The following is a 13,197-nucleotide window of genomic DNA, read 5'->3' on the forward strand; positions in this document are numbered from 1 at the left end:
ACGTCAGCCTCGAGTCATGGTACTGTCTGGGTCGAGCTACTTCCCATGTGGTATTCAAGGAAAACCTCCCACGGAAGAAGGGAACTAACTCCCATGTGGCTAATCAAAGCCTCGCATGTAGCGGAGCCTGGCGAACCTCCCATGTGGCTATTGGTAGCCTCTCATGTATGGAGGGGACCTCCCATGTGGCGAGTCTCCCATGTGGCTATTGTAGCCTCTCATGTACGGAGGATAAGTTGAATGTGCAGTATGGGGATAAGTTGGGAGTCCGGATCTTCGAATCATTGCCGTCCGTTGCTGTCGATGCTGTGCCGAGAGGTTGAATAAATCTAGCTGAAAACCACCTGGTTATACCTATCCTCAGTTTCGTAAAAGAATTCGATTCACTGACAAAACTACTCCCCTATCTTATGCTGTCTAACCTTGCCCTTTACTCTCCCCACCCCCCTTTCATCTACCCTTTACTAAAGAATTGAATTGGCGCCACAAAAGGACCCAGCGAGTAACCCTTATCCGACGAAAATTGAATGTCCTTAAGGTAGAAGGAAGTGAAAACTGATACTGATTTCCAAGTAGCTGCTTCTAAGATTGCCGACACCGAGAAATTCTTGAGAAATGCCGACGATGTCGCACCCCTCTAATACTATGAGCTCTTGGGCGTTCAGAGGAGTTCGATGGTTCGAAAGAAGCGAAGAATTAGCCGACGCTTGTTTTATTACCTCTCTTAGGAAAAAACTAATAGCATTCTTCGAGATCGAAGTGTGAAGGACGTCTGGGAGAAACGAATAACGTTCTCGGGTGAGGCAACATCTTTCCTGTGCGTGATAAATAAGCCTTCAGCGCCCTGACCGGACATAATAGCATTTCTGAGCGTCACCTCCCACGAAATCTTCTAAAGACGTTACTCTAAACGCTCTGGGTAAAGGATTCGATTCGATTCCGATTTAGCTACGAATTCCGGCAAATATGACAGAAAAATATCTTTCCTGAGAAAGATACAGTTCTTGAGACAGCTCGAATCTCTCCTACTCTTTTAGCTGTGGCCAGAGCAACTAGAAATAATATCTTTTCGTTAACTGTCTTAATGACAGTGTTTCTAATGGCTCGTATTCTGACGACCTAAGGAGAGTCAATACCGCCGCTAAATCCCACGATGGAGCCGAAGGGGAAGAACTGGGCGTTCTATCTTAAAAGACCTTAGAGATTGTGAAGTATTCTACTGGTCGCCAATTCAGGAGATGGAAGCGGAGCGTACTACTAAGCATTGATCTGTAACCTGCGATCGAGAGTACGAAAATTTCTTTTCTTTCCTCAGAAAAAGAAGAAAGTCCGCTATTTTCGCTACCGTTGGTAGTGAAATCACGATGACCTTGGTTCCGGCACCAACTGCGATAAACTGCCCACTTGGCCTGATATAGTTTTCTGGATGATCTTCTCAGACAGAAAGACAGTTGGCGAGCCACTGCCTTAGAGAGTCCGGCATGACGTGCTGCTCGCTGGATAGTCTCCACGCAGCTAGCTTCAGCACGCGGAGGTTCGGTGGAAGTGATGGAAGTGCGGCTGTCTGAGAAGATCCTTCCTCTCTGGAAGGAAAACCGGAACATCTATTAGTAAATCGAGAAGGTCCGGGAACCAAGGTCTTTGAGGCCAAAAAGGGCAAATCAACGTCATCTCGGTGTTGTGGGAGATCCTGAGTTTCATTAACACTTGTTGAATCATTCGAGCGGAGGGAATGCATACGTTTGCATGTCGTTCCAAGAATGCAACATGGCGTCCGTCCCAAGCGACATGGGATCTTCTACTGGGGAGAAGTATACTGGGAGGCGAAAAGTTTAGTCTTGTAGCGAACAGGTCTATGGTTGCTGGCCATTTCTTCAATAGAAGTTGAACTTCCTCCTGCACTAACGTCCATTTCCCCTAGAACCACTTTGCGACCGGCTTAGGGCGTCCGCCAAAACGTTGAGTTTCCCCGACACAAAATTGGGAATGAGAGTAGTCCTGTGGCACTCGCACCAGCGGAGAATTCTCTGGGCGACTTGATTCAAAGTTTGTGATTTTGTCCCCCCCTCCTTCTTGAGGTATGACACAGCGGTTACGTTGTCGCAAAAGAGCGCTACCGTTCTGTTGCTTAACTGATCTGCGAAGCAATTTAGAACCTCTTCTACTGCTCGTAGTTCTCTGTGGTTGATGGACTCCCTCCGATCCAGATTCGTCCAAAGGCCTCTGGCCTGACATTCCTCAGGGTTGCTCCCCAACCCTGATCCGAGGCATCTGTGTACAGATGGAAATCTGGAATGGGGAGTCAATCTTACGCCGATGGTCAGATGATATTCTTCTGACCACCACCGAAGATCCTTCAGGCAAGAATCGTCCCAGACTATGAACGCTTTCTCTTCCCGAAAGTCCCAGCGATTCCTGAGACATGCCTGAAGAGAACGCATCCGGAGACGAGACCCTGGAATTAAGAGAGAGAGGGAGGCCATACTGCCCAGCAAGCTCTTCCATAGGCTTACAGGTTGCACTCTGTTCGATCTGAATGTTTCTAGTTGGCTCAGAATTGCCAAAACTCGTTCCTCCGTCGGAAAGCCCTCAAAAGACGCGTCTGAATCGTTATCCCTAAATACGTTTTTGTCTGAGCTGGAATCAAAGAGCTCTTTTCTAAGCTGATCGTATTCCCAACTTTTGACACAAATTCAGTAAGAAGTCCCTCGCCTGCAAAACTTCCTCTACTGACGAAGCCTGAACTAACCAATCGTCGAGGTATCGCCTCATCCTGAAACCCGACGATGCATTATCTCTGAAATAGGAGACATCACCCTCGTAAAGACTTGAGGTGCTGTGGTCAGACCGAAGCAGAGGACTCTGAACTGAAATGTTCCAGTTGGACCCGAGAATCGAAGGAACTTCCGAGATTCCGGATGGACCGAACTTGGAGATAAGCGTCCTTGAGGTCCACTGAAATCATCCAGTCGTCTCTCCGGACCGACCGCAGCACCGACTGAGAAGTTTCCATATGAAACTTCGGGGAGATGATGAACCGGTTGAGACTCGAGAGATCTATGATGGGTCTCCCAGATCCTCCCGACTTCGGAGCCACAAAAATCCGACTGTAAAAACCTGGGGAAGAAGGAGCGGGTTCTAATGCCCCTTTTTCCCAGAGGGCTCGGACTTCTGCTGCTAACGCTATTCCCCTGATGGAGGAAGGGGAATAACTGGGAAGATGAACCGTTGAGCTGGATAGAGGAGGCAGGGAACGAAAAGGGACTCTGTAACCCTTCCTTAACACTTCCACTACCCAACTCTCCGCGCCATACTCCTTCCAGGATTCCCAGAATGGAGCTAGGCAACCTCCTACCGGTGCAGACGAGGGAAGTGTCTCCTATTTCTGAAAACCCTTCTTAAGGACAGAAGGTTTCGGATCTGAAGCAGAAGCTGAAGTCTTGGATGAGAAACGGACTTTCTTAGGGGACCTGGTTGGTGATTTGGAACAGGTCCGCTTGGCTGGAGATGTCATCCTGGAACCTCTCGGAGATCTAGAGGACTGTGCTGCCACTCGAATCATGGCTTGCTGTGACTCGACAGCTGAAGAAGAGGAAATGAAATTTACCATAGATGCTACATCTTCCTCCCTGAAAAGACTGTTGCTGAGCGCCAAAGGTGCTCTCAACAGAACCCTTTTGTGAATATCTGGATAATGCGGAGGTAGATGGTTCAGAAAGAAATCCCTCCTTTTCTTACCGAAGAAGGTTGTACATCCGGCGATATATTTGCCTGATAAGCCAGTCTCACTGACACGAAGTGATGAGATTGTCGAACAAAACCGGGTCCGAGGGAGAATAACCGTCCTGTTTAAGGAACCCCATTAAACCAGATAACATCCACATCGAATGGGATAGAGCCTCCGACTGAGAACGAAAAGTGTCTTCCAAAATACCGCTTCTCTCGCCGTGATGGAAACCAAACGATTCGAAGAAGGGACCCTAGATAGAAGAGCTTCCACTGATTCATTAAGAGGGACCCTAACACCCGCAGAAGGGTTACCCGCAACCTTGTAAAAACCCTTACTGAGAAGGAAGTATGGAGGAATCCTGCCTACCCGACCCAATTAATGCCGCTAACCTACCGTCCGCCTCCCTCAATGCCTGCTCGACACGGCCAAACCAAACTAGATTCTTTGGTGCATGAGCCACCACTGGTTTTAAATCGCGAACAGTGGCTCAAACATTGCCTGATTAGGTTGAAAAGGTTCTTCCGTAGCCTTGGACTGTGGGTAAAGAGCATGAATGAAGTTCACCATCCGCTTGTATTCGCTCTCGTTCGCTGAAGGAGAACAGGCTTCCGGTACCGGATCCTCTTCCTGGCAAGAGAAATCCTTATCAGAAAGATCCGACCGAGTCGAGACAGGAACAGAGACAGGCTGACCCCAGAAAACGCTGGATCAGTTAACCCGGAACACGAAATACCTGAGTGCGCAAGGCGACACCTGGGGAATCAAGTCGCAATGTTGCGGGCAGCCGAGAAGGGTTGCGCAAAACCCGCACTCTCCAACAACGGTGGAGCCACGCTTGAGCCAGACACACCTGGGCGAACCACGCCCCCTCAAGCGGAGAAGCCGCAATACTCGCCAACCCCGAACTAGGCTGAATAACAGAAGCATGCTGATGAGGAATCGCGCAGCAGACACTCCGCTATTTGCGGAAGAAGAACAAGGGGGAAAAACTCATGTTGACCCACAACCGAACCGAACCTACAAAAACCGTCCTAACCGGAGGAACAGAGACACCTGTTGGAAAGGTAGAGAAGGAAGGTACAGTAGGAGGAAGAGAGAAGAAGAAGCCACACTCGGGGAAACCACCGGAGACCCTGTCGATGGCGTCATACATGTGGAGAACGTCCCAGACGGACCGGAGCTCACAGGAGTTTCGCATGGAAAACTGCGAGGTGCGAACCCAAAGCGATTGTGGATGATAGGTTACCCGAAAACCTAGCTACTGGAGTGATTGTTGAGACTACGGGGCAAACATTGAACAGGGAACAGTCGCACTACCAGATGCCGCAGCAACAGGCTCCGGAGGATGAGAACATATGATTTGTGGAAGATTGTCGAAGGCAAGTCCGTTAATGGTAGAGAGCTCGGATGAGCGAGAGAAGAAACCAAAAGTCTCCCGAAGAATGACCCGAAACGGAAGGTTGAGAAAAACCCAGAAGAAGATTTTGAAACCATAGGAGAAGAGATGTCCGTGGATACAGAAGAGGCCATAGATTTTAAGGAAAGAAAATAGACCGATTCTGTTCCCCCTGATAATCCTGTAAAGCATCATTTGTAAATTCAGGTAGATTTTTCAAAACATGCTCAAAAATGTTAGAAAAACCAATATTAAAACAATTTCTAACTAAAGATCTGTAGCCTTTAGAAAGTCCCAACAGATCAGCATTATACTCTGCAATGTTCAGCAATTGATCTATTGAATTGGACTCTGAAAGGGACGAAGGTTTGTCTCCAGGGGAAAAGAAACTTGGAAGAAGAGAAAGGGATACTTTCCAACCTATCCACACTAGAAGAGCTAGGAACCAAAATTGAATCATCCTCTACCGATTTTGCAACCTTTTGTTGCAGAGAGCCTACTGCGGGAAAAAGAACCGCTGTTGGATCCAACAATGGAGCCGCAACCTTAATGACACCTGACTCCGACTGCACCTTCAACTTATCTTCCTGATTCTTTACTACCGTCCTATCTCTAACTATCTGCGTCAATCCTAAATTAGATTTTTACCTTAGGACTTACGTTACCAGGGTGAAAGGGGAAATCTGCTGCTGACACTGCCTGCTCCGCGCCAGGGGGGCCGGTAGATCCTACCTTTGAGGTTTGCGGTTCTCCATGACCCCGGCACCCGTTAGGGCTGGTTCTGGAACAGGCAGGGAGCTGAAAAAGAGCAATTAGGTTCTGTGTCCCTATTAACTTTTTCCTGATCCTTTATCTCTGTTAGTTTTGACATGAAACTTGAAAACAAACTAGACATGCTGGCTGACAATTTGTCTTCTAATTTCCTAAATAATTCTGACTCTAAAGCCTCTTTGTCAAAACCCTGAGTTTCTACCGCTGAATCCTTACGTTTACTCTTAGAAGCTAATGATTTCCTATGCTTGAGATAATCCTCCATCTGTGTTATCGACCATGACCTACATTCGTCACATCACAATGTGACGTTACATTGTACCTTCCTGCAATTTATGCACAACGAATGTCTGTCGTTTTTAAGGGTACTCATCCTTTTCTTGCAGGCTGTGCACAAACGATGGGCTGCGGTGTCTCCAGCGGTAGCGATCTCCGTCGTCACGGCAGAAGCAGATATGGAAGCCAAGGAGTTGTCCAAGGGTGGTGTCTTATCCATTTTATCCATTTCAAAATCCCAAGCCAGGCCAAGTCAAAGACGGGAGCAAGAACAATCCAGGAGAAAAGACAATCAAAACCAGTCCCAGTCAAGTCGTTATCCAATCCAAAAACAAAAAAAGGGGGTCGGGCTTATAACCAAAATTTCGCCTGATATAGGACAAGTCCTAGCAGCACGGCGAACAAAAAGCAATTGGGGTTCTCGGCCATACACAGCCGGGAATTGCAGCAGTGTTGCCAACGGTACGCTAGGTAACTCATTTGTTAGGATTTTCCTGTAAGCGTTGGTAACGCTGACAGTTAATTACCCACTTAGTGGGTAATGAGTTGGGGATATAGTTCGGGCTGGTAGGTAACCAGGGCTAATTCAGGTGTTCAGGGAGTGTATTGCAATACTACATTTCAGTGCCAAGTTATGTGACAATAAAAAACATTAACGGTTTTTGCAACTAATAACCCAACTTCACCTGGATTTAGTTTTACTAGCTCCTTCTATCTGCTGTTTTTATATATAAACAGACTTGTTAGCCAAGTCAATGGCTTTTGGCCTTGCTCTATATGAAAGTCTTTACATCAAGAATACTGTGTAGTATTTGACCACACATGTATAAGGCATAGCTTTATTTACCTATCTTTGGTGCTTGCATGAAAGACTATACAGAAGATACAGAATTATAAATTAACTAAATGCATTATGACCCTTTAAAGGAACTTCCACTACAAAGTGTCTACATATGAGAGTTTCAGTTAACACATTACTTATGAAACATGAAACACTAAAAAAACATTTCTTATATACCTTGCCTTTCCCAGTCCTTTTGTGCTAAGAGAGCAGAACTTTGTTGTTGGATTGCATCCTTCAGTTTCTCTCTCTTCTTGATCAATTGTTGTTTATGACCTTCAAGAACCTGAATCTCTCTGGTGATGTTCGATATCTCTTTGTTAACATTCTTTAATTCTGTTTCTGGATCTGAAAAAAATAATGAAATCTTAAGCATGTAAAATTTACAAGATTTTCCCAAATTACCCTAAAATCTAAAAAAATCCAGATGTTGACATTACCATAATAAAGTAACTCAATGAGATCACCGAGTCAAATCTATAGAATCTTCTAAGGTAGGTTCCAAACCTAAGCCCTAAGACAAAGTTAAATAAGACTCATATCTAGGCAGGAAGAGGCTCAAAGGAGTATGATGAAAGGTACAAGCAAAGTGCATAGAACACAGAGCCAGTGACACTGCAGGGCTTTTAGACTTTTTGCAGTAGTAAGCAGTGCTACACCCCTACTGTCAAGGGTTAGAAAGAAGCACAGTATTGTAATATGAAATTTACCAAGCACATGGAATGAGTAATCCAGCAAGCTAACTCCTGTTTTGGTACTGGCTTTATGTAGGTTTCATATTTCATTTTTTACCAAAGTAACTGCAACTGAATGAAAAAAATGCCCTTTATGTAACTGAAGCATGATGAATAATTACAAACCACAACTTATGGTATAAATGAAGCCATCAGACATATTTACAAGAATGAATGAATCAGCACATACATTTTCATCATAGCAAAGTGTGGACTGGTTTGAGTTTACCAGTACTGTACTGTATATCCAATCAAGTTTTGCAAAAAGATGTACATTTACTATTCAAGAGGGTGCAAGACTTCTACATGTTATTTAATCTACAAACATCAAATTTTAAAAGTAATTTGTACTTTTCCTAACATATAAACCTGAAGTTCTTTTCACAAAAATGGTATTTTCATTATAAAATAAGTTTTTAAATATACTTACCTGGTAGTTACATATATATAGCTTTATCCCGCCGATTCGTCATGCGCGCACGGCAGAAATTCAAAATTCGCGGCAATCGCTGATAGATGGTCAGGTGGCCATACCTAAGCGCCCTCTACCAGGTAACTAGAACCATTCCCAATTGTCCTCAGAAATTCCATGCCCCTGTTCTCAGAGGGGAGGAGGGAGGGACCTTTTATATATGTAACTACCAGGTAAGTATATTTAAAAACTTATTTTATAATGAAAATACCATTTTTAAATATCTAACTTCCTGGTAGTTACATATATATAGCTGATTGACACCATTGGTGGTGGGTTAGAGAACCAAAACACCGTTGGGAATTCGTATAATTACTAAACACTAAAAATTAGCTGTAAACATACTCTGGTTCTTACCTGATAAGGAAGCTGGCTTCATAATTATCCTGCCTCATTCGCCTGCATTCCTTGAGAGACCAGCGACCCATCCAGGGGCTGTAGAAAGTCTCTATGGGGCTGTCACACGGTCCTCGACCTTAACATGACTAGACCACCACCCTTGCTATCCTGGCATAGCCATGGACAAGAGCTGACCACCTGACCCACTAAAATCAGACTAAATAACACACTCCATAAAACCTAACTTAGACTTGCAACCCCAGACTGTGGAAGGTTGCAACAACCTTCACAGACAACCTGTGAGTTCAAATCAAGAAAAAGGCAAGGGTATAATAAAAAAAGGTTATAGGGTAGAGGCAGTAGTACCCTCTCCAACAACGGCGCGGAGGCAACGACGGACAGGGAACAGCAATCCTCATATTGGGTCTGTACTTCTTTCAGGTAACAATCTGCGAAGATAGATTTGCTTCGCCAAAAAGTCGCTTCCAAAATCGATTTCATAGACCTGTTGTGTCTATAAGCCATCGGTTGCCACCGCTCTTACCGTGTGCTTTGACTTTGAGGATTGGAAAGCTTTTCTCGTCACATTCTTGGTGAGCTTCCCTTATTAAGTCCTTGATAAAGAACGCCAGTGCATTCTTTGATAAGGGTAACGAAGGTTTCTTCACTGAGCACCAGAGGTGATCTGTCTGACCTCTCATGTTTCTGGTCCTTTGTAGATAAAATTTTAGGGCCCTAACTGGACAAGGCCTCTCTCTTTTCCTGTCCTACTAAATGAGACAGCCCTGGTATGGAAAAGATCTGGGCCATGGTTGAGAAGGGTTCTCGTTTTTAGTGAGAAAACCAAGTTGAAGTGAGCATACTGCATTTTCCCCATTGAAGCCTACTTTCTTGCTAAAGGCTTGTAGTTCTCCTACCCTCTTGGCTGTAGCCAAAGCGACCAGGAAAAGGGTCTTCTTAGTGAGATCCTTCCATGAAGCCTTGTCGAGAGGTTCAAACCTATTCGAGGTTAAAAATTTTAAGACTACGTCCAAGTTCCAAGAGGGGGTCGGGTTGTCCTTCCTCTTAACTGTCTCAAAGGACCTTATGAGATCCGTGAGGTCCTTGTCTCCCGACACGTCAATATTTCTGTGACGGAAGACAGAAGCAAGCATGCTGCGGTATCCCTTGATGGTAGATACTGCTAGGTTTCCTTGGGTTTTCAAATGCAGAAGAAAATCTGCCAGTTGAGTTAGAGAGGTACTGGAAGAGGAAATGTTGTTTTTCCTGCACCATTCCCTGAAAACGTCCCACTTTGATTGGTACACCTTGAGTGTGGACGTTCTCCTCGCTCTCGCGATGGCTCTTGCAGCTTCCCTTGAAAAACCCTTCGCTCTTGCCAGTTTTTCGATAGTCGAAAGGCAGTTAGGTTGAGAGCGAGGAGATTTTGATGGTATCTCTCTATATGTGGCTGTCTGAGTAGATCGTTCCGACAAGGTAACGATCTGGGGGTGTCTACTAGCCACTCCATCACCTCCGTGATCCATGGTCTCATGGGCCAAAATGGAGCTATCAGGGTCATGCGGGCGTCGTTCGACTCTCTGAACTTCTTCATGACTCTGTCTAGGATCTTGAATGGAGGAAAAGCGTACATGTCTAGTCCCTCCCAATTCATGAGGAAGGCGTCCACCGCCACTGCTTCCTGGTCTGGGACTGGAGAGCAGTAGACTGGTAACCTCTTCGTTCTCTGTGTCGCAAAGAGGTCTATTGACCAGTTCTCCCCACAGATTCCAAAGCCTGTTGCACACATCGTGATGTAAGGTCCATTCTGTCGTGAGAACCTGTCTTCCTCTGCTGAGAAGATCCGCTCTGACGTTCTTCTCTCCCTCTATGAAGCGGGTGATCAGAGTTAAGTTGTTCGTTTCTGCCCACAGCAGGAGATCTTTGGCTGCCTCGTAAAGGGAAAACGAACGAGTGCCACCCTGTTTCCTGATGTAGGCCAACGCTGTGGTGTTGTCTGCGTTGACCTGTACAATCTTGTTCTGGACCTTCTCCTGAAAGTGGACTAGTGCAAGATGAATGGCCACCAGTTCCTTGGCATTTATATGCCATTTCTTCTGATGGTTTTCCCACAGACCTGAGAACTCGCCCTTCCCCAGCGTTGCACCCCATCCCATGTCCGATGCGTCTGAATACAACACTAGGTCGGGGTTCTTTTGTTGAAGTTCGAGGCCTACTTGAAGTTTTTTGGGGTCGTTCCACCAACTCAAATGTTTTTGATTCCCAGAGGATCGGAATCCACGTCTCCAGATCTTGGCCTCTTTTCCAATAGCTTGACAGATGGAACTGAAGTGGGCGTAGATGTAGTCTTCCCAGGAGACAAATTGTTCGATCGAGGAGAGGGTCCCCAGCAGACTCATCCACTCCCTCGCCGAACAGGCCCATCTCCCTAGAAAGAGCTTCACCTTTTCTAAGCAATCTAGAATGCGTTTCGGGGCTGGAAAAGCCCGAAAAACCACTGACTGAATCCTCATCCCCAGGTAGATGATGTCCTGTGAAGGCGTTAGCTGCGATTTGGCTAGATTTACTACCAGACCTAATTGTTGCGTCAAATTCATTGTAACTTGCAGATCCTCCAGACACTTTGCTTGCGATCTGGCTCTGATTAGCCAATCGTCCAGGTACATCGAAATCCGTATCCCTTTTAGATGTAACCAGTGAGCTACGTTCGATGCCACTCGAGAGAAAACGTAAGGAGCCGTGCTTAGTCCAAAACAAAGTGCTCTGAACTGATAGGTTGTCCCGAGATGCACAAACCTCAGATATTTTCTGTAGTTCGGGTGAATTGGTACGTGAAAATACGCGTCCTGTAGGTCTATTGAAACCATCCAGTCTTCCTGTTTGGTGCCTGCTAGGACTGACGCAGATGTCTCCATGGCAAACTTGACTTTGCTTACGTACTTGTTCAGTGGACTTACGTCCAGAACTGGTCTCCAACCCCGAGCTCTTGGGTACCAGAAAAAGTCTGTTGTAAAAACCCTCTGACAAGAGGTCTTTTACCTCTTCTATTGCTGCTTTTGATAGCATCTGGGTCACCTGTTCTTGAAGAGCTGCTGCTTTGCTCCCGAGTAAGTAGCTGTCAACTCCAACGGTTCTTGTGAAAGAGGGGCTTCCTTAGGAAGGGAATCTTGTATCCTTCCTTCAAAACTTCGACTGTCCATCGTCCGCTCCCCTTTGGCTCCACTCTTGCCAAAAGTGGGATAACCTGGCTCCCACTTGTGTCTGGAGGTTGTTGTGATCATTTCTTGGATTTGGGTTGCTGCTTGGGGTTCTTACGAAGTTGTCCTCCAGCAGCCATTCTCTGACTTCCTCTCGAAAGGGCTCTCCCACGAAAGGGCTGACGCGTAGGAGCTTCCTTGTCCTTCCTGGCTAAAAAGTTTGCCGGAAGAACTTTCCTAGCAGTCCTTGTGATCAGATCTTGCGTTGATTGTTGCGCAAGGGCTGCTGATAAGTCCTTAACCAGCTCTGAAGGGAAGAGCTGTTTAGATAAGGGAGCATACAACAGTTCAGATTTCTGAGCTAAAGTCACTCCAGACGACACGAACGAACACAACATAGCTCGTTTCTTGATAACACCTGCTGTGAAAAGGGCAGAAAGTTCGACCGACCCGTCCCTCACAGCTTTATCGAGACAGGCAATAAGGTGCATTTGCGTGTCATTCTTCTGATCTGACACCTCTGCAAGAGCTGCAAGAGTCCAGTCCATCAAGCTGAAGACTTCAATAGTTCTGAAGACGCCTTTCAGCAAATGATCCAACTCGAAGTGGACCACAGAACCTTGGCTTTAGTCATGGCTGTTCTCCGTGAAGAGTCAACGAGTCTGGAGAAGTCCCCTTGGGAGGAGGCAGGAACTCCCAAACCGAGAGCTTCCCCAGTCTCGTACCACACGCTGGATCTAGAAGCCAATCTTGTCGGGGGAAAGGAAAAAGTTGTCTTTCCTTGTTCCTTCTTCTTCAAAATCCAATCATTCAGTGTCGAAAAGGCTCTCTTCACTGATTTGGCCAACACTGTCTTTTTGAATGAGGAAGACTTCTGGGGTCTACCCATCAAATATTGGGAGGGAGGACTCGAGTGCGGCCTGATGAAAATCGTTAGGAAATAAGTCCGCCAAAAGAGTAAGAAGTCTTTTCAGATCAGCGGCATGAAGAGTTTCTTGAGTTTCCTCTTCCGAGATCTCTTCCAAGGGATCCGCTATTTCCGATGTCGAACGAGAGGGGGAAACGTGTGAATCATGCTTTTGCGTGCGTCACGCATGCGCCCAACTTGCTGCGAGGAGCCGCGATCCTTGTTCCCTCCCGTCACTCGTGCGGCTTGTTGCGGGGAAGCGTCTATGAGCGCTGCAACTTGCCGCGAGTTTGCGTCTTGCTGGTTGTTAGCGTCTTGTTGTTCTGATTCTTGCCTTACCCTCTTCTTGGGTCTGTTGACGTCCTTAGATTCCTTCTTGTGTGTTTCTTCTCTTGTAAGAGTCAAAAAGAGACGCAAGGGACTGCTGGACTTCCGACAAGAACTTTACTTGAGGTGCCGCTTGCTGCTGGGAAACAACTGGAGATGGCACTGCACTAGCTTCCACAACTTCGGAGACTCTAGCTGGGATCTTTT

General features: G+C 46.2%; 1 protein-coding gene across 4 annotated transcripts in view; it reads right to left on the bottom strand.

Moving 5' to 3' along the window:
- The window catches only part of LOC136831343 (ATP-dependent DNA helicase Q1-like), a 443,841-nt gene that overhangs the window by 379,039 nt on the left and 51,605 nt on the right, over positions 1-13,197 (bottom strand). For all 4 annotated transcript variants that reach the window (XM_067091647.1, XM_067091648.1, XM_067091649.1 and 1 more), the window contains exon 2: positions 7,192-7,362. In XM_067091647.1, coding sequence (XP_066947748.1) covers positions 7,192-7,362 — 171 coding nt within the window. The remainder of the gene's footprint in view (positions 1-7,191; positions 7,363-13,197) is intronic.

This window comes from Macrobrachium rosenbergii, chromosome 48, assembly GCF_040412425.1.
Source record: "Macrobrachium rosenbergii isolate ZJJX-2024 chromosome 48, ASM4041242v1, whole genome shotgun sequence".
Classification (NCBI taxonomy): Eukaryota; Metazoa; Arthropoda; class Malacostraca; order Decapoda; family Palaemonidae; genus Macrobrachium; species Macrobrachium rosenbergii.